Source organism: Bos javanicus, chromosome 11 (genome assembly GCF_032452875.1).
Source record: "Bos javanicus breed banteng chromosome 11, ARS-OSU_banteng_1.0, whole genome shotgun sequence".
Taxonomy (NCBI): Eukaryota; Metazoa; Chordata; class Mammalia; order Artiodactyla; family Bovidae; genus Bos; species Bos javanicus.
In genome coordinates this window covers 78,450,963-78,476,396 of record NC_083878.1, presented here as the reverse complement: position 1 = coordinate 78,476,396, position 25,434 = coordinate 78,450,963, and the positions used below count along the sequence as shown (strand labels likewise).

Sequence of the window (25,434 nt, the reverse complement as noted above, 5' to 3'; positions counted from 1 at the left end):
ACAGTTTTGTAGAATAACTTGGGAACTTTTCATTGTTTTCCATGCTCTGTAAAATTTTACTTAAACTAGGAATTATATGCTCTTTGAAGGTTTACAGTAGACTTGCCTCCAAAACAGTCTGGGCTTGTGCCTTTAAGGGTATATCTTTGATAACTTCTTCTTTTTACTTTCCTTCCTTCTTAAACAAAATATTCTTTTATTGGATAGATTATCGGGAAAATACAACTGTATATTTGCATGTACTTAATAGCATGTCCTTAAAATATATAGGGCAAAAACAGTGAAAAATTAATTATGATGGGATATTTTCAACACTCTCCTCTCAATGGACTTCCCAGATGGTGCTAGTGGTAAAAACTCACCTGCCAATGTAGGAAACTTAAGAGACATGATTTGATCTGTGGGTCAGAAAGATCCCTGGGAGTAGGAAAGGGCAACCTGTTCCAGTATTCATGACTGGGAAATCCCATGGGCAGACGAGCCTGGTGGTCTACAGTCCAAGGGGTTGTGAAGAGTCAGACAAAAATGAAGTGACTTAGCACACACACATTACTCTCAATAGATAAATGATATAAATTTATTTGAATAACAAATTATAAAAATTATTTTTTTTTAAAATTTTTATTTTATTTTTAAACTTTACAATATTGTATTAGTTTTGCCAAATATAAATTATTTTTATAAACATTTTCACTTTCACTTTAACTGCAGAATCCACTTCTTTCCCCTCCACACAAAATATTTATAAAAATTAAAAATATAGACCGATTCATGAATTTGTATGTATCCTTGCTTAGTTCAGTTGCTCAATCGTGTCTGACTCTTTTCGACCCAACGGACTGCAGCATGCCTTCCCTGTCCATCACCAACTCCCTGAGCTTGCTTAAACTCATGTCCATCAATCGGTGGTGCCATCCAATCATCTCATTCTCTGTCGTCCCCTTCTCCTCCCTCCTTCAGTCTTTCCCAACATCAGAGGCTTTTCCAATGAGTCAGTTCTTCGCATCAGGTGGCCTAAGTATTGGAGTTTCAGCTTCAGCATCCATCTTTCCAATGAATATTCAGGACTGATTTCCTTTAGGACTGTCTGGTTTTATCTCCTTGCAGTCCAAGGGACTCTAAAGAGTCTTCTCTAACACCATAGTTCAAAAGCATCAATTCTTCGGCGCTCAGCTTCCTTTATGGTCCAAATCTCACATCCATACATGACTACTGGAAAAACCTCTTGCTTAAGGGGCCATGCTAATTTCTCCGTATTGTTCCAATTTTAGTATATGTGCTGCTGAAATGAGCACTTAAATATTTTTAAGTGTACAGTTCAGTAGTGTTATATATACTCATATTGTCGTGCAACAGATGTCTAGAACATTTTTATCTCGCAAAACTAAAACTCTACATTCATTAAACCACTAATTTCCCCTTCCTACCCTACTTCCTGTCCCCCACCCCCATTCTTGGCAACCACTATTCTGCTTTTAGGATCTAACTATTTTAAATTCCTCATTTAAGCAGAATCACACAGTTTTGTCTTTTTGTAACTAGCTTATTTCACTTAGCATAATGTCCTCAAGGTTTATTCATGTTATAGCATGCGACAAAGTTTCCTTCTTTAGAGGCTGAATAATACTCTATTGTATGTATATAACACAGTTTTTAATCCATTCATCCATCAATGGACACTGGATTTCTATCTTTTGGCTATTGTGAATAATACTGCTATAAACATGCATATGCAAACATCTCTTTGAGATCCTACTTTCTTTCGGATGTTTGTTTTTGTTCAGTTGCTCAGTCGTGTCTGGCTCTTTCCGACCCCATGGACTGCAGCATTCCAGGCTTCCTTGTCCTTCACCATCTCCCAGAGTTTGCCCAGTCATGTTTATTGAGTTGGTGACGTCATCCAACGATCTCACACTCTGTCTCCCCTTTCTCCTTCTGCCTTCAATCTTTCGCTGCATCAGGGTCTTTTTCAATGAGTTGCCTGTTTGCATCAGGTGGCCAAAGTATTGGAGCTTCAGCTTCAGCATCGGTCCTTCCAATGAATACCCAGGGTTGATCTCCTTTAGGATTGACTGGTACTTTTGGATATGTACCCAGAAATAGGATTGCTGGATCATAAGCTAATCCTAGTTTATAACTTTTTGAGGAGCTGCCATACTGTTTTCCATAACAGTTGCACCTTTTTACATTCCTAGCAGCAGGGCATAGGGCTTGTTTCTGTACCTCCTCACTTAACACTTGCTATTTTGTTTGATAGTAGCCATCCTAATGGCAGGGGGTAATATCTCATTGTGATTTTGATTTGCAGTTACCTCATGTGTGGATCACAATAAACTGTGGAAAATTCTGAAAGAGATGGGAATACCAGACCACCTGACCTGCCTCTTGAGAAACCTGTATGCAGGTCAGGAAGCAACATTTAGAACTGGACATGGAACAACAGACTGGTTCCAAATAGGAAAAGGAGTTCGTCAAGGCTGTATATTGTCACCCTGCTTATTTAACTTACATGCATCATGAGAAACGCTGGGCTGGAAGAAGCACAAGCTGGAATCAAGATTGCTGGGAGAAATATCAGTAACCTCAGACATGCAGATGACACCACCCTAATGGCAGAAAATGAAGAGGAACTAAAAAGCCTCTTGATGAAAGCAAAAGAGGAGAGTGAAAAAGTTGGCTTAAAGCTCAACATTCAGAAAACGAAGATCATGGCACCTGGTCCCATCACTTCATGGCAGATAGATGGGGAAACAGTGGAAACAGTGTCAGACTTTATTTTGGGGGGCTCCAAAATCACTGTAGATGGTGATTGCAGCCATGAAATTAAAAGATGCTTACTCCTTGGAAGGAAAGTTATGACCAACCTAGATAGCATATTGAAAAGCAGAGACATTACTTTGCCAACAAAGGTCTGTTTAGTCAAAGCTATGGTTTTTCCAGTAGTTATGTATGGATGTGAGTGTTGGACTGTGAAGAAAGCTGAGCACTAAAGAATTGATGCTTTTGAACTGTGGTGTTGGAGAGTCCCTTGGACTGCAAGGATATCCAACCAGTCCATTCTAAAGGAGATCAGTCCTGGGTGTTCTTTGGAAGGAATGATGCTAAAGCTGAAACTCCAATACTTTGGCCACCTCATGCGAAAAGTTGACTCATTGGAAAAGACTCTGATGCTGGGAGGGATTGGGGGCAGGGGGAGAAGGGGACGACAGAGGATGAGATGGCTGGATGGCATCACCGCCTTGATGGACGTGAGTCTGAGTGAACTCCAGGAGTTGGTGATGGACAGGGAGGCCTGGCGTGCTGCGATTCATGGGGTTGCAAAGTCGGACACTACTGAGCGACTGAACTGAACACATGCTTGTTGACTGTTCATATACCATCTTTGGAGAAATGTTTCTTAATGTCCTTCACCCATTTTTTTTTTAATAAGACTGTGTTTTTTTCTTCTTGAGTTGTAATTCTTTATATATTTTGGATATTAACCCCTCATCAGATACATGGCTTGTAAATATTTTCTCCCATTCTTTTCACTCTGCTGATTGGGCCCGTTGATGCAAGCATTTTGAAGTTTAATACAGTCCCGTTTATCTATTTTTGCTTTGGTTCCATGTACTTTTGGTGTTAGATGCATGAAGTGAAGTGAAAGTGTTAGTCACTCACTCGTATCCAACTCTTTGTGACCCCATGAACTGTAGTCTGCTCAGCTCCTCTGTCCATGGAATTCTCAAGGCAAGAATACTGGAGTGGGTTGCCATTCCTTTCTCCAGGGAATCTTCCTGACCTAGGGATCGAACCAGAGTCTCCTGCATTGCAGGCAGATTCTTTACCATCTGAGCCACCAAGAAAGCCCTACATGCAGGAAATGATTGCTAAATCCAGTATCATGAAGCTTTCCCATATGTTCTCTTTTACGAGCTTTATAATTTTAGGTCTTTAATCCATTTTGAGTTAATTTTTGTGTATGCCGTAAGGCAAAGGTCTAACTTCATTATTTAGCATGAGGATATCCTGTTTTCCCACGTCGTTTGTTGAAAACAGTGCTTTCCCGCATTTGAACGTTTTTGGTACTCGTGTTGAAGATAATTTGATCATATGTGTGAAGGTTTATTTCTGTGCCCTCTCTTCTATTGGTTTACATGTTTGTCTTTATGAGAATCCTACATTGTTTTTGTCATTTTGATTTTTTAAAGATATAATTGACATATAATGTATTAGTTTCAGGTGTACAACATAATGATTTGGTATTTGTATATACTGCAAAATAATCACCACAGTTAGAAACATCCACTTTTTATTACTGTAGCTTGATTTAAAAGTTTTGAAATTAGGACACTGAGCCCTTCCTTCAACTTTGTTCCTTTGACTACCTTCTAATTTCTTTTATTATTAGGTGTATTCAAGTTTTTTATTCTTCTTAAATCAATTCTTTTAGACGTATAGTTGATTTACAATATTGTGTTAGCAAAGTGATTCAGGGGTGTGTGTGTGTGTGTGTGTATATATATCAGATTCCCTTCCATGATAGGTTATTACATTTTGTAATATCTTGTATGTGCTAAGTCACTTCAGTCGTGTCCGACTCTGTGTGACCCCATAGACGGCAACCCACCAGGCTCCCCCGTCCCTGGGATTCTCCAGGCAAGAACACTGGAGTGGGTTGCCGTTTCCTTCTCCAAATGCTGTACAGTAAATCCTTACTGCTTACCTATTTTATCTGTAGTAGTTTGTATCTGTTAATCCCATCAGTTCAGTTCAGTTGCTCAGTCGTGTCCAACTCTTTGCAATCCCATGGACTGCAGCACTCCAGGCCTCCCTGTCCATCACCACCTCCCAGAGTTTACTCAAACTCATGTCCATTGAGTTGGTGATGCCATCCAACCATCTCATCCTCTGTCGTCCCCTTCTCCTCCTGCCTTCAATCTTGTCCAGCATTGGGGTCTTTTCAAATGAGTTAGTTCTTCACATCAGATGGCCAAAGTATTGGAGTTTCAGCTTCAGCATCAGTCCTTCCAATGAATATTCAGGACTGATTTCCTTTAGGATGGACTGGTTGGATCTCCTTGCAGTCCAAGGGACTCTCAAGAGTCTTCTCCAACACCACAGTTCAAAAGCATCAATTCTTTGGCACTCAGCTTTCTTCACAGTCCAACTCTCACATCCATACAAGACCACCGGAAAAACCATGGCCTTGACTAGACGGACCTTTGTTGGCAAAGTAATGTCTCTGCTTTTGAATATGCTATCTAGGTTGGTCATAACTTTTCTTCCAAGGAGCAAGCGTCTTAATTTCATGGCTGCAGCCACCATTTGCAGTGATTTTGGAGCCCCACAAAATACAGTCTGACACTGTTTCCACTGTTTCCCCATCTATCTGCCATGAAGTGATGGGACCAGATGCCATGATCTTAGTTTTCTGAATGTTGAATTTTAAGCCAACTTTTTCATTCTCCTCTTTCATCAAGAGGCTCTTTAGTTCCTCTTTGCTTTCTGCCATAAGAGTGGTGTCATCTGCATATCTGAGGTTACTGCCATACTCCTAATTTATTCCTCACCTGCTCCCTTTCCCATTTGTTAACTGCAAGTTTGTTTCTTGTGTCTGTGAGTCTGTTTTTGCTTTGTATTACAGTTCATTTGCATTATTTTTTATATTCTACATATAAGTGATACTGTATTTGTCTTTCTCTTGAATCAGTTCTTCAATTTTATATTGCCCTAGAGAATTACCCATTTTAATTTTTAATTTACAGGTAGACTTCTAATATAAATGGTCTCATAATTAGAAAAATAATTTTATATGATACTGTATTGTCCCTTTTCAAAAATTCAAATTTGACAAAAGCATGTCTAATTCATTATTGGTTTTGATTGAATCTATTCTTTTTTGTGGGGTTTACTAATTCCTTCTACTTTTTTTGGTAATTATTTTGTTTTACTAAACAAATTGTTTAGTAAATTAGATCTTCTTGGCTAAACATTCTTCTCTGAATAGCCTTTGGCTCAAATCCCCCAGGCTTTGTACAATACTCTGACCATAATTAATTTTTAAGTTAGCGCAAATTGCTTATTCCAGAGTAGGATTTTTTTTTACCTAGGAGCTATTAAGAATGAATGGTATTTTAAAGATTCCTAAGATATATTTCTAGTGATAGATATACTTCTAAGGAATATTTTTGGTCTCCTTTTCTAATTCTATTCAGTGAATCCTACTGCAGTCCATTCAATGAATGTGCCCTGTATGATTTCAGAACTGAGTTTCAAAGAAGTTGGGGCAGGGAGGGCTCCCAAATATCACTCCCCTCCTCTGGGTGATCCACATGCTTTCCTCCCAACCTTTGCTTAAAAAGGGCCCACCAGATGTTGAGACATCCTGGCTTCTCAAGGCTTCTCATGAAAGGCCTGAGACTGAGGACTTGGCAGTTGTAATGGGAATTCTTCAACTCTGTAGCTCGTAGTTGTAACTTCAGTTTCTCCCTACTTCCTACTCTCTTCAGTTTCTCCCTACTTCCAAAGCTCTGCCCATCACGTAGGTGAGTCCTTTACAGCGCTGCACTTGTCACTCCTTGTTCATGAATTTAGGATTCCCTGTTGTTAACCACAGCACTGCTTCAAGGATCTCACTCTTTTAGGTGTTCATTAAACACAACTGTAAGGAAAGATGGTAGCTGATGCCAGGGCCTCAACCCCAACTTCCCAGGCCCACCTGCTCATCTAGTGTTAAGTCTATTCGTTTCTCCTTTTCCTTCCTAGCCCAAGGCACTGCATCCCGTGCTGTGCTTCTCACCTGTGGTTATATCTGAATTCTTGATTTCTAAATTTAAAGCTGTTGAGGTATAAACTAATTTTTTCCCAGGCTTACTCTTTCCAAACAATAAATAGGACACAGTGCTTTCTCAGTATCATTTGATCATGCAATGGTTTGCGGTGTATTTTTTCTCCACTGTTTACCACTCTTTCCATAAACCCTGACCATGACTTAGGTTCTGGGTTCACAGTAACGGTCTGGTCCTGACCTTTTTTTTTTTTTCATTGTGCATCTTTTTAGTCAACAGTTCCTACAGGTTGAGGCGGCACAGGCGGGAAAAGGATCAGGACCTGCATTCCAAACCCTTCTCCCAACCCTGTGCCGCCTCCGCCCATCCTCCGGGTGGTCCTGAACTTTTAATGAGAACCTCCTACTCAACTGCATGGGCCCCAGCACTGCTCCTAAAATGTCTGCCGAGGTGCGAGAATCACAATCTTCTCAGGCAGCCCTTGACTAGCCTAGAAGTTAGATGGCTCTGTCCACTAGGAGTTATCACGTAGGCCCTGAAGGCTAAATTCTGTGACTGGTATCAAGACCTGGGTGAGCCCCTCTGGTCTGATTTCTACATACCTACTGCTTTGAGAGGAGACTTCCCCTTAACTTTGTTGCGCAGGTAGATGCTGGAGGGGTTATTTTAGAAGACCAACAGGGGCACTTTTCTCCATTAAATGCTTTCCTTGCTAGAATAAGCCAAATTGGCAGAAATTACTGAGGAGTGATACTGTGGATTCCTTTAGGTCACATCAGTCACAGAAAGCTTTTCCACACTGGGTTATCACTATAGCTCAGCTCTCAAACCAAGTAGATACCCAGGAATGATCCAGAGCGACTCCTCAACCACTCAGCAAAACATTAATGTATTAGCAGAGCACTCCTCTGACTGAAGCATAATCCCAGCTTAAAGGATTCCTGAATCACTCACTCAGTGAAAATAGTGCGAGGGATGGGCATGAGGAATGGTAGAGACCAAAACCCTCGATGCCTTCTGAGTCTCTTACTATGCTTTTCTAGGTGTGTGTGTGTGAGACGGAGTTCTCTACCACATTGCCTTTCATTTCTTTGTGCTGCTTCCATCCTGGCATCCACTCACCAACAGGCCAAAGCTACTAATACCTCCATTAGTACCAAGGGAAAAAAAAAGATTAAATGTACCAAGAAAAAAATGAAAATGCTATAAAGTTTCCTACTCATGTCTTCTTCTAGTATTCTTCCTAGTGATTTATCTGGCAACTTGAATCAAGAGCTCATTTGCAGAACCAAGAGCTCCAAGTCAAATATTTTGAGGCTGTACATAGGCAAATTAAAAACAAAACCCCCTTTAACTGTAACAGAAGGCACTGAATATTCACTGCCTCTGCACGTCACATATACTCTCCTTTAATCCTCACAATTTTAGGAGGTGGGTGTTTTTTCCCTTGCCTACACATGAGGAAACTAAGGCTTACAAGATGAAAACGCCTGTCTAAAAATGTAAAACTAAAGGAACTTGGGCAGTCCAGTTCTAGAGTTCAAACACTGAACCATTTACACTCTTAAGCCCAGGAAAATTTGAATCTAAATGTAGCCAATTTCGCTCCTAAACTATCAAACTTTAGGGGGAAAAAAAAGTATGACTGGCACAAAAAGAAACAAGAAATTATCAACAGCATGTGTAGATAGATAATAAAAGTTCAACAAATATTCCACTGAATTTTAAGCTTCCCATAGGATCTACTCTATACTTATTAAGGTTCTTAGCATAAAGTACTCTCAGATCTGAGGTTCTACAGGAAGTCAGGATGTTGCTTCTACTTCAGTTCAGTTCAGTCGCATCCAACTCTTTGCAACCCCATCAATTGCAGCACGCCAGGCCTCCCTGTCCATCAACAACTCCTGGAGTTCACTCAAACCCCTCCATCGAGTCAGTGATACCATCCAGACATCTCATCCTCTCTCGTCCCCTTCTCCTCCTGCCCCCAATCCCTCTCAGCATCAGTCTTTTCCAATGAGTCAACTCTTCACACTTACAGGCAGATAACTTAAGAGGCCTAAAGGGTAAACCACACAGATCACACACCTCAGGGCCCAACCCCTTCCTTTCCCTCAGCAGTACCTTCCAGAGGCACACTGGAGCCTCTACTGAGAGCTCTATTCCTTCTGTCTAGAGATGAATTTACCAAATGGCTGCACATTCAAATCCCGTATGTTGATCCAGTCCTTTGAAGTCAGATGGGTAAGGTAGACAGTGAAGATTACTCCTTAGGGTTTTCTCCGTCTTTCCCCCATCCACTTTGGAGAAACCACTGTTACGAGGGCAAACAGACTACTACCCAGGTCACTTTAGGAAAACACTTTTGTGATGTTTATAAACTAGGGTGGGAGGATGTGACATTTATTTCCCTTGTAGGAACTTTAATTTCATCACTATAATGAGGTATGTGAAACATTCCCAAAGGGCTAACCGTTTAGAAATCAGGATAAAACTAAAATGGAGGATAAACAATGTGTATGAGAAAAATTCCTTTTCCACTTAGTTTTATGAAGATATCCATTTTGAATTCTACCAAATAATCCACATAGATTTAAAAAATCACCTATAGAAGGGACAGGAAAATGGAAACAGTATTAGCACTGGTTGAGAATTAGGTTTTAGATCTCTTTATACATATCAATTCTTAAAACGACTGAGAATTTAAAAATAGCTCCATCCCATACTAAGGGCTTTCCTGTGGCCCAGAGGTTAAAGCATCTGCCTGCAATGTGGGAGACCTGGGTTCGATCCCTGGGTCGGGAAGATCCCCTGGAGAAGGAAATGGCAACCCACTCTAGTATTCTTGCCTGGAGAATCCCATGGACCGAGGAGCCTGGTGGGCTATAGTCCACGGGGTTGCAAAGAGTCGGATACGACTCAGAGACTTCACTTTCACATACTAAGGATGAGGGCTTCCCTTGTGGCTCAGCTGGTAAAGAATCCGCCTGCAATGTGGGAGACCTGGGTTCAATCCCTGGGTTGGGAAGATCCCCTGGAGAAGGGAAAAGCTACCCACTCAAGTATTCTGGCCTGGAGAACTCCATGGACTATCCATGGGTTCACAAAGAGTTGGACATGACTGAGTGACTTTCACTTCATACTAAAAATGAAGGTACTAAGGCTGAGATAACATAATCAAATTCAAAAGGTTTGTGAAAAGTGAGGTTAACTTTAAATACAGGCCTGAACCTAGACTGTACTTTCAGACAACATAGTCTCCTAAAGTGCATGTATGTGCAAAGGAAAAAAACACCTGTGGGTAAAGATATGTGATTTAATTTAATCCTCAAAAACAACTTTGAAGTATCATTTTATCAATAAAGAAACAGGGTTAAAGTTTCATCATATGAAGTGTGTAATGACTCTATGTAGTTAGACAGAAATTATGAATATTTTAAGACAGGATTCATACCATCAGTGCAATCACTGGCCCCAGACTAGCATCCATGTGATAAAGGTATTTTCGTTTTCCTTAAATCAGAGTAAACTTGAATGGTCAATGGGAATTGTAATTGAGGTACAGTGGGGTATTTTATGTAGAGAAAAACACAAGACCAGATTTATTTCATACAATGTTATTCACACATTTTTCATTTTCTAATTTATACATAGTATACAAAGAAGTGAAGATAACATTATTTCATATGAACCAATAAGAGCCAGGACTTAGACAAACTGGTCCAGAAACAATTCATATCAAAAGACAACCAAGAGTAAAGCCTAAGTGGTTCTGCCCAATTAAGTTTATTCTAAAATGTCATTTTCAGATTATACCAAAACCTCATGCCAATTTATTAAAAGGTGGAATCAGAGAGGTGGGCATCAAAAATGGCAGACCAAAATTTCTAGAGTAATAGATATTTTTCTATGATAAGCCCTAAAATACTGGGAAGACTGGGCTGTTAATGAGACACACAAGAACATCAGGAATCCAAGACAATGGTCCAGTTTCCCAATGTGCTGTTCTCTAGGACTTGCTAAATCTGCAGAAATAATTTGTCCGTGTGAACAGAAGATAAAGGAAAACCAGGAATTTAACTGTGCAAATCCAGGAAAGTCACCACCAATCTCCAACAAGGACAACTTTGATCCTGAAACCATGAGCTGATACTGGGAACAAAAGTTCAGCCCAGGGCCAAGACATTCTGAGGCTGGCAAAACAAAGCGGGAAGGGCGGCAGGGAGCAGCCCTGTATGGAGGGGAAAAAAGCTCTGTCACTATGGCTGGGACATGCTGATGAACAAGTGTGACTGTGAGAAGGGACAGTGAACAAGTGGTTAAATTTAATGGCCTCAACAAGGAATGTTGGGTTAGAAAACTAGAATAACTCAACATCAAACATGAAAAACTATGCCTGGCACCCCAAACTTCATGCTGTTATTCTTAGGTTCATGATATGAACAGCTATGTGAAAAACCTTTATGTTCACTATTGTGCTCAGAAGACTGGTATTCTTCTGCAGACTTCCAATAAAAAAAATCCCTTACATATTCAATTGAAAGAGATAGCATAGTTCATTAGTTTTTAGCACTAAACATAAGTGGGTCAACATAAAAGTTTTATACAAAATACTGACTTCAACAAAATACAAAGCACTTTCTTTATCTTTCAGAAACTGAATATACAAAGCAAGTTTTTTCCAAAATATTTTCATAGGCAAAGGATTAAAAACGATTTTAATTATACACATATGGTCACAATTTTGCCTTAAAAAGATTGTTGGGAAATGTACATAAGGCCGCTTGTAAATGTACATCATGTTACTGTTATGTCTTATGTCCAGAGAAAAAATGTTATCATACAGATTTGCTATTACTTGGGAGTAGGCTATTCAAAAATACAGTACTCTTCTGTACAAAGAAAAAAAGTCACATCACATTTAATAAGATGGAAAAAGCATTGGCCTCCATGGTCATCAAATATCTCAGTCCAATACTTTCTATTATGCACAATACCCTGACTTCTTGAAAGTGACCCAAATCCTAGCATGTCCATATTAACAGAGTCAACAACTATGTTATAAAACAAAATGTTTTCCACAATAATAAAAAGAAAGCTGGTTCATACTTCTGAAACCATATAAAGATAAAAAATTTTAAAAAATCACTCTCAATTTGGAGAAATCAATTTACATTATACAACACTATATGCCAGGTCAGAGGGCAGGGACATAAATGTACACCAAAATGCAAATGTTTCCCAAAGAGATAAAACAAATTCCATTTACAGCATTGAGGTTTACAAATATACACCTGTACAACCAAAGAAAGCATCACTACCAAATTAGCAAGGCTTTTATAATAAACATTGAAACAAGATTTGCTTTCAAAGTGTAAACTTACATCTATTACTACACACACAATGCATATATTTATAGGAAGCAAAAAAAGCTATCTGAATATGTAATCATGCTTAAATGTTGAGCTATCAAATTCACTTTTCAGTGGCCCCTTTTCACCTCTATCAGGTTCCTACTTTCTGAATCTACTATGAAAAAGCAAAATAAAGCTCAACAATTTCTCAACATGTCCTTGTAATTCTATAAGCAAAACAATGTACAAATTTCCACTTTTTCTCATCGCAAACCAAACTGAAAAGTTAAAATGGAACTTAACTTTTCGTTTAGCATACTTAACTGGATGGAAGTGTCACCATGATTCTGTTTTTTCTACCTCTTATAACAATTACATATGTAAGTATATACAATACTTCTGTACATTGCCAGAGACATTTTAGGGCAGTATTTGTATTAAAACCATATCCACTGTAAATACTCTTAAGTTCTTTTCCTTTCAAATCACTTAATTCTTATCTTACTGAGTTTTTATTTGCATGATAGTTTGTGAATTACCAAAATACAACTTAACTTTCTTTTTAAAATACTAATTAATTTATGCAGTTGATTGTTAATCTGTTATAAAAGGCTTCACACAAAGGACAAAAAAAAAATAAGGACTATATTTTTATATACATCTCTATAAACCTGTTGTGCTGTGGGGTCCGTAGACCTACCAGACTGCAAGCCAGTTTATTAAAAGAATACTGTACTTTTCCCTTTAAAAACTATTTTTGTGACTTTACAAGGTAAAAATTTACAAAATATGTGACAGCATTTTTTGATACAGTTACATCATATACAGGCATTCTGTGCTTTGCCCACAATTCAATCTGATAGGTCTCCACTCAGGGCTGAATATAATTTATTCACCACCCCCACCCCCAAATATACACAAGAACCTTAAAAAATTTACAAATGGATGAATAAAGTCAATAAATAGTTTTGCTTTAAAAAAAATTTGAAGATTCATAGTTGAGTTGTGTTTTGATAATTCACAAAAGAAACGTTCCTCTCACATGGTTACATTATCTTCTTTTTTTCCTTTACAGCATTCCATTTGGTGGTCCTCCAATAGGCCCTAGATCTGGGCTATTTTTCAAATAATATTTTTCCAACTTGGCCAGTATATGCTTCCCATATGTATATTTGCGTAAAGTAGAAATGTGAGGTCGAATCTGAAAAATAAATAATCTGCTTAGGAAATCTAAGTTATTTTAGTTTCTGATTCCTAAAAAAAAAACTGCCCCCAAATCTGGGTGATTTGGAAGAAATAACTGAAATTTAAAAATTCAAATCCAAAGAAAGTTGTTTGCAAAAGCAGTTCTGTTCCACTCAGTCTCTCCAAACTTCTACTCTCAAAATTGTCTAATGAACAAAACAAGCCACTATCCCCATAAACTATTACACATGCAAATAACAGAGAAACTCCAAACATAGCAGAGAAGTATCACTAATGAGCTAGTATATTCTTACAAAGTTTATGAGGGCAGAATTCTGTAACTCTAAGCAACTAGACAAAAATTCAATACAAAATGGAGCAAAGACAAGAACAAGCAAGATGTGTTAGAGCTAATACGTTTAAGATATTCAATATCTCCCTAGTGGTTTTAAAAACACCTATGAGAAGAATCATATCATTATCTTTCCATCCAGACTGGAAAAGATTTTATAAGCAATAACTGGCATTGATGAGATAATGTAAACAGGTAAACATCAGACAGATATGCAAACTTGTACAAAATTTTTGGAAAGCAACTTGGCAAAATCTATAAAAATGTAACATGTTCACATACTTTGTACCACCAATTTCCACATCTAGGAATTTACCTTACAAAAACATTTAATTATGCAAAGACGTATAAAACATTGCTAAGAACAGTTACTAAAAAATAAGTAATTGAAATGCCCTAAATATGAAATTGGTAAATAAATAATGCAGTTAAAAATAACACTGAAAAAACTGTTACAGGTATATATTCTTAAACAGAAATATTAAATTTTAAAAACAAAATCAAGAGGGCAAAAATACCACCAGTGTTCATTTTTAACAGTAAGTTTTCCTGTGGAAAGTAATGATTTCTTTGAGAATCATTAGACTGTAGAAAAAGATAGAGAGAAACCAGCTTAATTGATTAGGTAAATGGTAGGTAAATATGAGAAATAAATGTGATTTTATTGAGCTGATTACCTTAAGAACTTAACAAAAGAGTACAGTATACCTACACCTGCCAAAGCTTTTCCACTGATTTTAAACTTTTTCTGTAGTTCAGACATTCCAAGGAAGTTAAGAGTAGCCTAAACAAATTGAATCATCTATTTTAAGTGCTATAAATAGTATTACCTTGTGCATGATTATCTTTCTCTGAGCAGGTTCAGCCATATCAATCATCTTCTGAACGACATAATTGGCATACTGGTCCTTCATCATGGTGTATAAGGCACTGTGAGGACCATCATTCTGGCAGCAAACTTCGTCAATCAGTAAAGCTCTCTCAGCACGGGAGGCATGAGTAACACACTTTTCTACTACATTGCTTAAAAATTAAAGTACATAAACAGAAAATTATTTTGTCATTTTTTAACAGAAAACTTTCTCTGGCTTTTGAAAGAACTTGTTCAGTGCACTGGCAGGCAGAAGAGTCAAAATAGGATTCTCTTCTAATTCTCCAGTTACTTCTAAAACAGAAATTAATATCATGGAAGAATCCATATGGGACATCCCCAAGTTTAATGGCAGGCCTCTTAAAATGATAACTAAATAATAATTAAACTATCGGGACTTCCCTGGCAGTCCAGTGGTTAAGACCCCAAGTTTCCAATGTAGGGGGCCATGTGGTATGGCCAAACAAAAACAAATCAAAGACCCATAATTCAAGGAGGGGGGATGGGGGGTGAAACTAGGTCATTAATAAGGTCTGAGGCTTTCATGAGCATGAACTAAATAAATTAAATGTGCAATTATCCACACATCTTGGGAAGAAATAATTTTCCAAACACAGATTTAAAAAATGGAATATATGTGGGCAAACCAATTTGTCATGCAGATTCTTTGAGAACAAAAGCAACACTCTAGATGTACCTTTTGCCTCTACTAAAAAAAATTAGAGAGATTGTATTCCAATGTTACAGTCTATATGCATTTCTGTGCTTAAAAAGCCAGAGTGTTAAAAGACCTTTCCCTTGGAATGAGAAAATAATGCAATACCTGGCAAATTTGTGTTGACTCAAGGCTAAGACCTTTCCTCGGATTTCAGAAACAATTTTGCTCTTGTCTTCAGGTCGACCATGTTCCAGTACATGCTGAATAACGTAATTGCCATACTGATCCTGAGTGCAGACATTTAAAAATTGATTTCCTTAAAGTCATTCGTTAGGAATAACGGTAATTCTTAAAAAAGATGTTTATTATTTTTCTAAAAATCCAATAGTACAATCAAGAGAATACAAAAGGCTTTTGTTTCATTGTGTGTTAACTCTATAATGTGTTAACAATAAATTATATTTCCTTTAAAAAATCAGAACCATTTGCAGAAGTATATAAACGTTTCAAATTTTAGGGATTTTATACCTGTACCAACTGCTCCGTATGTTGGTGGAGTTCTTCTAAGATAGGTAAGGTCTGCTCTGCAGTGCAATGCTCCAGGATGCGCTGGATTACTCTGCAGCCATAAGGATGAGTTGAAAGTACAAATACCTTAAAACAATTAGAAGAAATAAACTTCCAATCTGTGACATTTTTGGAAAGACGGGTTTACACAGGTTTTTGATAACATGTTGAGTTAATTTAACATACAAGAACAGGTAATTTACATTTAATACATCAACTGCCACGTTGGCAAAGACCAGGAAACAGGGTACGCAGTTTAGGAGCTAACAGATATTTTGATCAAAAGGAACCTAATCAGAAGAAGGAAGGCATGTAATAATGACAAAGAATGGATTGTGGGGTAGTGGTAGTGCACACTGTAATCAGACACTATTAATTATTATGTATTAGTTACTAATTTATATTTATTTTTCTGTCTTTTATTATACAATCTTAAGTCTTCTTCTCTCCTTCCCCCTCTCCCAGGAAGTCTGGAAAACACTGTTGGGCTTACAACGCTAACAGCAGTTATCTTTATTTCTTAGAGTAATATAATTAAACTCATCTACATTTTTCAGCTGCAAAAATGAAGCTATCTATTGACTCACACTCTATGAAAGAGGCAGAAATTAACACACATTCAGTATTTATTTCCTTGTATGAAAGTACTAGGTATTATCCTGTGATTTATAAAAAAAATGTGTTAAATTCTAAGTAGATGACAAAAGTCAATCTTACTTGTCCTTTGAAAGCATCAATGATGAACTGTAGTGACTGTGGCTGAACACATTCAATACACTTTTGTACAACATGGTTTCCATTTTGATCTTTCACACATTTGAGTACATGACCATCGAGCTCCTTTACCATTTCACTCTGCAAAAGAGAAGACATTTAAATTACCTTACCAAACAACATAAAAGAAGATGGGAACAAAAGTATATTCAAAAATTTGCTTCCAATTTTTTATATATCAAAGTTTAAAATTCCTGAAAGTGTTAATAAGCAGAAGCCACTGAAGGTGAGAATTACTAAAATATTTTGGATTATAATGTAAATGATATTTGCTAAAATATAACCTGCTGCTGCTGCTGTAACCTAGTGATACTCAATTTGCTATTAAACTGTCTTCACTGTTTGTATCTTCCACTCATCTTTCTCAGCTGACAACTAATATAATGATATCAGAATTCTATACTTTTCTCTACTAAGCATACCCCTTCCCCCCAGTAATCATCATTTTTTTGGCTGTGCTGTGCAGCATTCAGGATCTTAGTTCCTCAACCAGGGACAAACCTGTGCCCCCTGCAGTGGGAAGTGTGGCGTCCTAACCACTAACTGCCAGGGAATTCCCCCAAGTAGTTATTACTGATGGGTATTTGAGATTATCAAGCACACAGAAAACGGTAAGGAGCTGAATGAGCCCTGAAGAGCCGTGTAATTTTCATGTAATACATCAATTATGAAAAATTATTATTGAGCACTTTTATTCTTCTTTTTAATAATCTTACAGTAAAGAACTTGATTCAGGGAATTTCCTGGTGGTCCAGTTTTTAGGACTCTTCTGCTGCTGGGGGCCCAGGCTCTCCCTAGTGGGGAACTAAGACCCTTCAAGCTACACAATTTGGGGGAGGGGGGTGGGGAGGCAGTGGTGGTGCATGCACACGAATGGGTGGGCACAGGACCAGCCACAACTTGATTCAATATTTTCCTTTAACATTTTATAACTTCTTCAGGGACAGATTCTCAGGAGATTTTAGATCTTTGCTCATTTAATGGGCAAAGATGACATTTTTCCATTTATATTTGCTTAATAAGCTTAGACGGTAAAGCGTCTGCCTGCAATGCGGGCATAAATACAGTGAGTGAAGAAAACAATTAGTTCTTAAAAGGTATTGCTAATTAGTAAGTTTAGAAAGAGATTGACTTTGACTCTCAAGCTACACACATACAATAAATTCCAGAATTAAAAACAATAATATATACGTATGTAATCACAGCAGTGAATATCTGTGAGAAAATAACATTCCTCTTGAAGAAATCCCGAGCTTTAGAGTCACTGAAGTTGTGTCATAATGGAGAAAGATCAGTAGTTTGTATAGATACTTAGAGCTTCTCTGCTCTTAACTCTCAGACTGATAAAGATATTTTGGAAACAGTTTCAGAGCTTTCTGAGATGCTCTTCCCAGGTTATAATCCTCAAGCTTGCCTTGAATAAAATTCCATGGATGGAGAAGCCTGGTGGGCTACAGTTCAGGGGTTGCAAAGAGTCGGACATGACTGAGCAACTTCACTTGCACTCTTCAAAAATAAGGTTAAACTTACTTACAGTGCATTTTCTTTTAACTATTTTTCCCATAAAATTCTAAGACTTCATTAACACACATCTTAACCCTTGGGGAAAAAAATATAAGTAACTGCACAATAATCTGTGTGTGTACCTAATCAGTGTAATAGGAAATAGGATTATGAAGAAATGGAGTACATCTAGTGTAAAGGTATTCTTTTTTTTTTTCTTTTAACATGCCGCATGGCAAGTGAGTTTTTAGTTACCCGGCACTGAACTCCTGTCCCCTGCAGTGGAAGCACAGAGTCCTAAACACTGAGCCACCAGGGAATTTCCAGTATTTATGTTTAAAATTTCTCTCACCCAAAAAAGTCTCAGTTGTATTCTGACAGAGGAATCCTTGAACTTAAGATATTACACAAATGTTGTTTTAAGAGGACTAAGTTACAAAAGCAACTGTACTAAAGAATCCAAACAGGAGGGAATTCTCTGGCAGTCCAGAGGTTAGGACTCTGCACTCTCACTGCCGGGGGCTTCGGTTTGATCCCTTGCTGCTGCTGCTAAGCCGCTTAAGTCGTGTCTGACTCTGTACAACCCCATAGACAGCAGCCCACCAGGCTCCCCCGTCCCTGGGATTCTCCAGGCAAGAACACTGGAGCGGGTTGCCATTTCCTTCTCCAATGCGTGAAAGTGAAAAGTGAAAGTGAAGTCGTTCAGCTGTGTCCCACTCTTAGTGACCCCATGGACTGCAGCCTACCAGGCTCCTCCGTCCATGGGATTTTCCAGGCAAGAGTACTGGAGTGGATCCCTTGCTGGGGACCTACAATCCTGCAAACCATGCAGAGCGGACCAAAAAAAAAAAAAAAATCCAAACATGAACTGGTTCATCTAAAGCTTACTCCCAATGCTTTATATTTTCAAATTAAAGAGACATAAAATATAATTTTTTAAAGAATACAAAAATTTTGTCTTAACTTACAATTACCTGCTGGTCAGACGAAATAGACTCTAATGCTTTCTGAATAACACGGCAGCCATACATCTGCAATGCTAAGGGTAGAACATGACCTCGAATACGAGTAGCTAGGGCTAATTTTTGATCCAAACTCCCAAACTGATAGAAAAAAAAAGATTTTATTATTACTTTGTTAACTTGAATAACTCACTGTTTTCAGTCTACTGAATCTATTTTTAAATATTACATTTGGCAAGTAGGTACAGAGAAAGCATTTAGGTATTAAACTTCTCATTTAGTGTAAAGGCCATACACTTAAAAAATAAATATATACCATGAAATATAACATTTTAACCATAAAATACAACATTTTGACTTCAGTGGTATTGACTATATTCTCACCATTTGCAATAGTCATCACAATTTGATTCCAAATTTTTTCCATTACCTCAAACACAAACACTATACTCATTAAACAATAACCCCACTCTTTCCCCTACCAGTCTACTAGTAGAATAGGAAGCCCTAGTCAACTTTATGTCTCTATGAATTTGTCTATTCTAGGTATTTCACATAAATGGAACCTTATAATGTTTGTCCTTCTGTACCTGGCTTATTTCACTTAGTTTCATCCATGAGTAAGCATGTATGAAATGCTTCATTCCTTCTTATGGCTGAACAATATTCTACTGTGTATATATATATACCACATTTTGTTTATACATTCATCTGTTGGGCATTTTTGTCTGTTTGCATGTTCAGGCTACCGTAAATAATGCTGAAATGAACACTAGTTCACTGAAGTGCTTGTTTTCAATACTTTTGGGTATATACCTAGAATGGAATTGCTAGGCTATATCATAATTTTATGTTTTGTTTTTTAAGGAACCTGCCAAACTGTTTTCCACAGTGGCTGCACCATTTTACATTCCCATTGACAATGTATGAGAGTTCTAATTTCTCTACATCTTCACCAACATTTATTGTTCTCTATATTTTAAAATACAGCCATCCTAGTAGATATAAAAGGAGCTAGCGATGGTTTTGATTTGCGTCTCCCTAATGACTAAGGGTGTTGAACTTTTTTCATGTGCACATTTGAGTATCTTTCTAGGAGAAATGTCTGTTCAAGTCCTTTGTCCGTTTTTTAAACTGAGCTGTCTTTTTGTTGTTGAGTTTCATACATTCTGGATATAGAATCTGTACATATTTTCTCCCAAGTATATATTTTTATATGAAAATAAAATTTATATGAAGAATAAACTTTCAGAGCTTTTCTAAGCATTGAGCATGAACAAACATGAATGCATGCTTACCTCAAAAAATTTCTGTATGACATAGTTGCCAAAAACATCTGTCATTAATTGATAGGCTGCTTGTAGAATTTCATTAAAAACCATCTGTCGCTCAGCTGGAGTAGCTCTCTCTAGCTTTTGCTGTATGAATCTATGTGGGAAACATTTTAATGTCATGACAGTATATTAATAATAAGCTCCTGCAAAATCCGTGTCTGATTTGAATATAACACACCCCAACATATATCCACATAAAGTCATTTCCAGAAACAGTATAATACATCCTATACATTTAAAATAAAAAGAACAAAAGTTATGAAGCATATCTTTGTTAACACCTTAATTTAAAACTTCTAGTCAGACTGGCAAAAATCTGGACATATGGATGTTTAATGTGTAAGTTAGTTCTGGCTGTATTGTAATCAATAAAAAAACTAAAAAGATATTACTGGTTACTCATTATTAATAATTAATTATATTATTACTAAGATATCTCAAACTTAGCAAATGTGTTAGAATTTGAATACTATTTTCTTTTCTGTGTATTATCTTGAGAACACTAATTTGCATGTACTTCAAGTATTATAGTACACACAAATACTGTTTAATGTAAAGGAACACAAAGCATTTAACTTTGTTTTAAACATTTTTTTAGACAAGTATACACATCAGGGACACAAGTCCATAAATGTAATTCAGAGCACTATTTTCAAAAGGAAGTTTAAAGAAATTAAATGTATTCAGTCAATATAATAAAAATAATTCAACAAAAGAGCATTACTATTTAATTACTATAGAAAACTGAAGAACCATAAAAAATAAATATCTGTATTTTTATAGTTTATCCTCATAAGAGAGAAAAATCCATATTGGATATTTATTTTTTAAACAATTCCAATTTTTATACAGGTTAAATAATCTTGGTCAAGAAAAATCTTGGCTCTTTCAAAGCAAAAATGCAGTGGTAAGTACCATAAATCATAATCACCTACCTAGAACCATGCTGGTCTTGAGAAAACTCAACTATGTGTCCAATCAAGTCTCTAAGTTGAAGGTTTGGGAAGCGGTTGTTTCTGAAATCTTCTAATAATCTACTTCGGCCAGAAGGCATAATATCAGACCTATTATACCGAAGCCGAGAAGGAGGAAAGAGCTGGCTGCTGGAGCTAAATAGACTGGAAGTGCCTGAAGCACTTCGGTATTTTGCTTCTGCTCCAGGTGCTGCAGAGATATATCGACCACTACCATTTGTCAGTCCTCCTACAACAAAGCAACTATGGTCAGCAAATATTTTCTACAAATTCATTCCTCAAATAAGTCACTTAAACTAAAAAGGCAGTCAATAAAGAAATATTCATCCTACTAATTCCTATATGGTATAACATAAAATTAAAGTTGAAGGGGAACTCTCACACATTTACTTAATGTGTGTGACTATAATATATGGGGGAAAAAAGAAACTAGAAAAAATGAAAAAAAGAAAAAAAACCAACCCTGTATTTGTTCTTGGCAGTTTAGTTTAAAAACATCTAACATCATACACAAAACCTATATTTGTTTTTGGAAGCTTAATTTAAAACATAATTACAACTAATGTCATACATAGTAGTATCAATACCAGAATATTGAAACCACTAACAAAATTTTCAGTTATATTAACAAACAAGTTACAAATAGCTATAGCCAACTCAGATTTCAAGTCACTAAAAATAAAGGCTGATTGAAATGTATCCACAATGTTAATGGAATACCAACAACTAAATCTACTTTTTTGGAATATATAAAAATTCATTAAGTCATATACACTTGTATGTAATGAAAAATGATTTCTCAGTTAACCTAATTAAACTTCAAACTTCAAAAACCCACAACATAATAAAACTAAATCACAAGCTAATTATTAAAATTTTTAACTTAAACACTCTCCATAAAACACTATTGTTTTACAGACGAAAAACAGGAGCAGTAAACATATTTATTATTTCTATAGTTTTAACGTCGGTCATTTAAAACAAATGAATAAAAAACCTCTTTAACTTATATCCCATTCCAAAGAATACTAAAGGGCAGTTGATAAAAACAAAAATAAATAGAAGCAGATAACTGTTCTTATGACAAATAAACACTTAAAAGTACTTGACAGTGTCCTTTTAAAAAAGAAAAATGTATAGAAAATTGGAAAATGCATACTTAGTAGTACAGATAAACAAAATTCACTGTCAGCTTTATACTACTGCGATTTACTTCAATTTAGAGTAGTGTTGTATGTACAATCCAGGCCAGAGTACAGATGGTGCCAAGGACACACTGTCAGTGCAAAGTTATAGAAAGGCATTGAAGGCCAAAAAGATTTACAGGGATAAGGAGCAGTAAAAGAGTTATAATCCTGGAGAGTGAACTGGGTTAGAAAATTCCTCTTTAACTTTCAGTTCCCACTATTCTAGTTTTATTTTTCTTCATTAAATTTCCCATCATCCAGGATATTATACACATTCATTACGTATTTGAATCCTCAGCCCCATTTCCAATGTCAAGTGCCACAGGGCTATATTCACCTACATGCTAGATACCTCATGCCTAAAACAGCATCTGACGCATGGTGAGTACACACATATTTGTAAATATTTAATGTAGTATCAACTGCCTATGGTCTAGTTCTATAATACCTTAGAAGTGTGTAATTTTATACACCAAAGTCATTAACATCAAATTCTCAGGTTCATTCCAGTTCTACCATAAATTTGTGCTCATATATAAAAACTCTAAAAAGTAAAAATTCAGTGTTAATACTGTCACGATCTTTTCACTATTATTAATCCTTCTAGTTTCCTATTTTAATCTGTTTATAGAACTATCAGTTGTTCACAGCAATAACTGATCCTTAGCCCATTTGAGTCTAACAATTCTTTAACCTTTTCATAGAGAAGGGGTACTCTGCTTATCATTCCAATTTGTTTTTATAAACAATGATTATGTCTTCCCATTCAAGGACTACTGTGATGATGTCATTTTATACTAAAATCCTACAGCATCCTGCTAGAGTACCTGCTCTACATTCTTCAGCTTACTTTTCAAACCTGTATTCCAGACCTATTTTTCACATGCATTTCCTAACAGTACCCTAATGTTCAATTCTCTCCTTCTTACTCATACACACTTATCCCAGAAAATGATAATTTTATTTAGTACCTTCCAAGTAGCCCTATCAATATCCAACACAAATTCCTCCCGTGTCTAGATATTTCTTGATTATATTCTACCAGTTCCTAATACATCAAACTCCTGATGTACTCTTCGACAACATAAAATGTCCAATAATGCCAAACTGCTTTGAGATTTAAAAATCTTGGAATTTCAGTTCTAGAAGACTAATTATAACTAGCATTTTCATATATAAAGTTGAAAAATTAATTTCACAAAGGGTCAAGCTGCCTTTGTTTCCTTACAAAGTAATTAAATATAAGCATTTAAACTCAATTTAAAATATATGTTTAAACATTTAAAATGTGGTTCCTTTTAGGGAATTCCCTGCTGATCCAGTGGTTAGGATTCCACACTTTCACTGCCAAGGGCCAGGGTTCAATCCCTGATCAGGGAACTAAGATCCCATAAGCCACGCAACCAAAAAAATAAATAAATAAAAGTAAAAATAAAGATGGGGCAGGGGAGAGTTAAACACTGAAAGCATATCATCGAAAACATAATATGAAATTTAGGGACATTTTACAAAATTGGCCTATATCTTTAAAAAAATGTCGAGATCATAAAAGGCTGAGAAACAGTTCAAGATTAAGTTTTCAGGACACACATACATACCCTGATATGTTTATGAGTAAGGGACACTGTGTCTGCAACTTCCTTTCCAAAATATCAGGGGAAAAAATGGGTGAGAAGGGACCCGTAATGCAGAGGGGGATAGAGTAAAGGGAAAGAACAATAAAGCAAATTCACTTAATATTTGGAAAACCTGGGATAAACTAGATTTTTTAAAAATTGTTAATGACTTTAAGTCTGAAATCATTTCAAAATTATTAAAAAAGCAAACAAACTGGTCATTTATATTCATACCCCTGCTGCTGCTCCTGTTTGGTTACTAAGTCATGTCCAATTCTTTTGCAACATGATGGACTGTAGCCTGCCAGGCTCCTCTGTCCATGGGATTTCCAGGCATGGAAATCCCAGGCAAGCATACTGGAATGGGTTGCCATTTCCTTCTCCAGGGGATCTTCCCGACCTAGGGACTGAACTCAAGTCTCCTGCTGTGTAGGTGGATTCTTTACCACTGAACCATTTGGGAAAGCCCACCATACTATTGCTACTGGTCATCTAAAAGCAGATGTGTTCTCCACCAAATACTCCCTACAATTTATCACTGATCTCACCCCTAACATTTATGACTCCTTAATCACTAGCTTAATAAAACATATGGGACACAGAGAGCTGTGCTATTAGTTTCACAGATAAAGTCACTATGGTCCAAAAGTGATGTGACATGTAGCTAGTCAGCCAGGACTCTTAGGTCAGAGGTTATCACACAGCTGTATGCTGCCCCTTATATGCTATTTACACAGGTATCTATCAAGCTCATTCATGACAACTGAATGAAGGCAAACACCTAATAACTATACTAGCAGAAGTAATATAAGTTTTCATTAATTTCCTTGAGAAGTCCATTGTTTTAAAATCCTTCCCTATTAAATATCAGACATCAAAAAGATCTTAAGATACTGACAAAAATACAGAGGAGAGAAATATACAACAACTGAAACCACAAGAAAATAAATCTCATTTTCCACCTCCCTAGGATCTGAGAAGGCAGCTCCTGAACCTATTATTTTTTTCTGTTTTTTAAAAAGCATAGATTCTCCAATCTTTCCCAGTAGATAGTTTTTATTTCAAAAAAGAAAAAAGGTTTACTTCAAGATTACTCTGATAGAAGTTTGGAGGCTAATGGATTAGAATCAAGATAAATTAAGGTTTCATTTTGGATTCAGGCTGTCAACTATTAATTTTGGGGAAAAAAAAAAAAAAAGCTAATCCAACTAGAATCGAGGAGTTTAAAAGGGTACAACTACATACAGGCTTACTAGGCAGAGTCTGTTTCAGAAGGTAAGGCTCTGGAAAGCTCAAGAAGGATAAGATGATAATGAGAGATGACTAG

General features: G+C 36.7%; 1 protein-coding gene across 17 annotated transcripts in view; it reads right to left on the bottom strand.

Annotated features, from left to right (window-relative positions):
- Nucleotides 1–10,340: 10,340 nt before the first annotated feature.
- Nucleotides 10,341–25,434, bottom strand: part of PUM2 (pumilio RNA binding family member 2) — a 116,249-nt gene continuing 101,155 nt past the window's right edge. For 10 of the 17 annotated variants that reach the window (XM_061433217.1, XM_061433216.1, XM_061433225.1 and 7 more), the window contains 8 exons: nt 21,266–21,533; nt 20,295–20,424; nt 19,003–19,137; nt 16,475–16,612; nt 15,719–15,844; nt 15,356–15,477; nt 14,492–14,684; nt 10,341–13,325 (listed from right to left, as the gene is read on the bottom strand). In XM_061433217.1, the coding sequence (XP_061289201.1) occupies nt 13,194–13,325; nt 14,492–14,684; nt 15,356–15,477; nt 15,719–15,844; nt 16,475–16,612; nt 19,003–19,137; nt 20,295–20,424; nt 21,266–21,533 (1,244 nt within the window). In that variant the 3' untranslated portion in view covers nt 10,341–13,193. The remainder of the gene's footprint in view (nt 13,326–14,491; nt 14,685–15,355; nt 15,478–15,718; nt 15,845–16,474; nt 16,613–19,002; nt 19,138–20,294; nt 20,425–21,265; nt 21,534–25,434) is intronic. The other 7 variants (XM_061433222.1, XM_061433221.1, XM_061433228.1 and 4 more) reach the window with 1 other exon arrangement.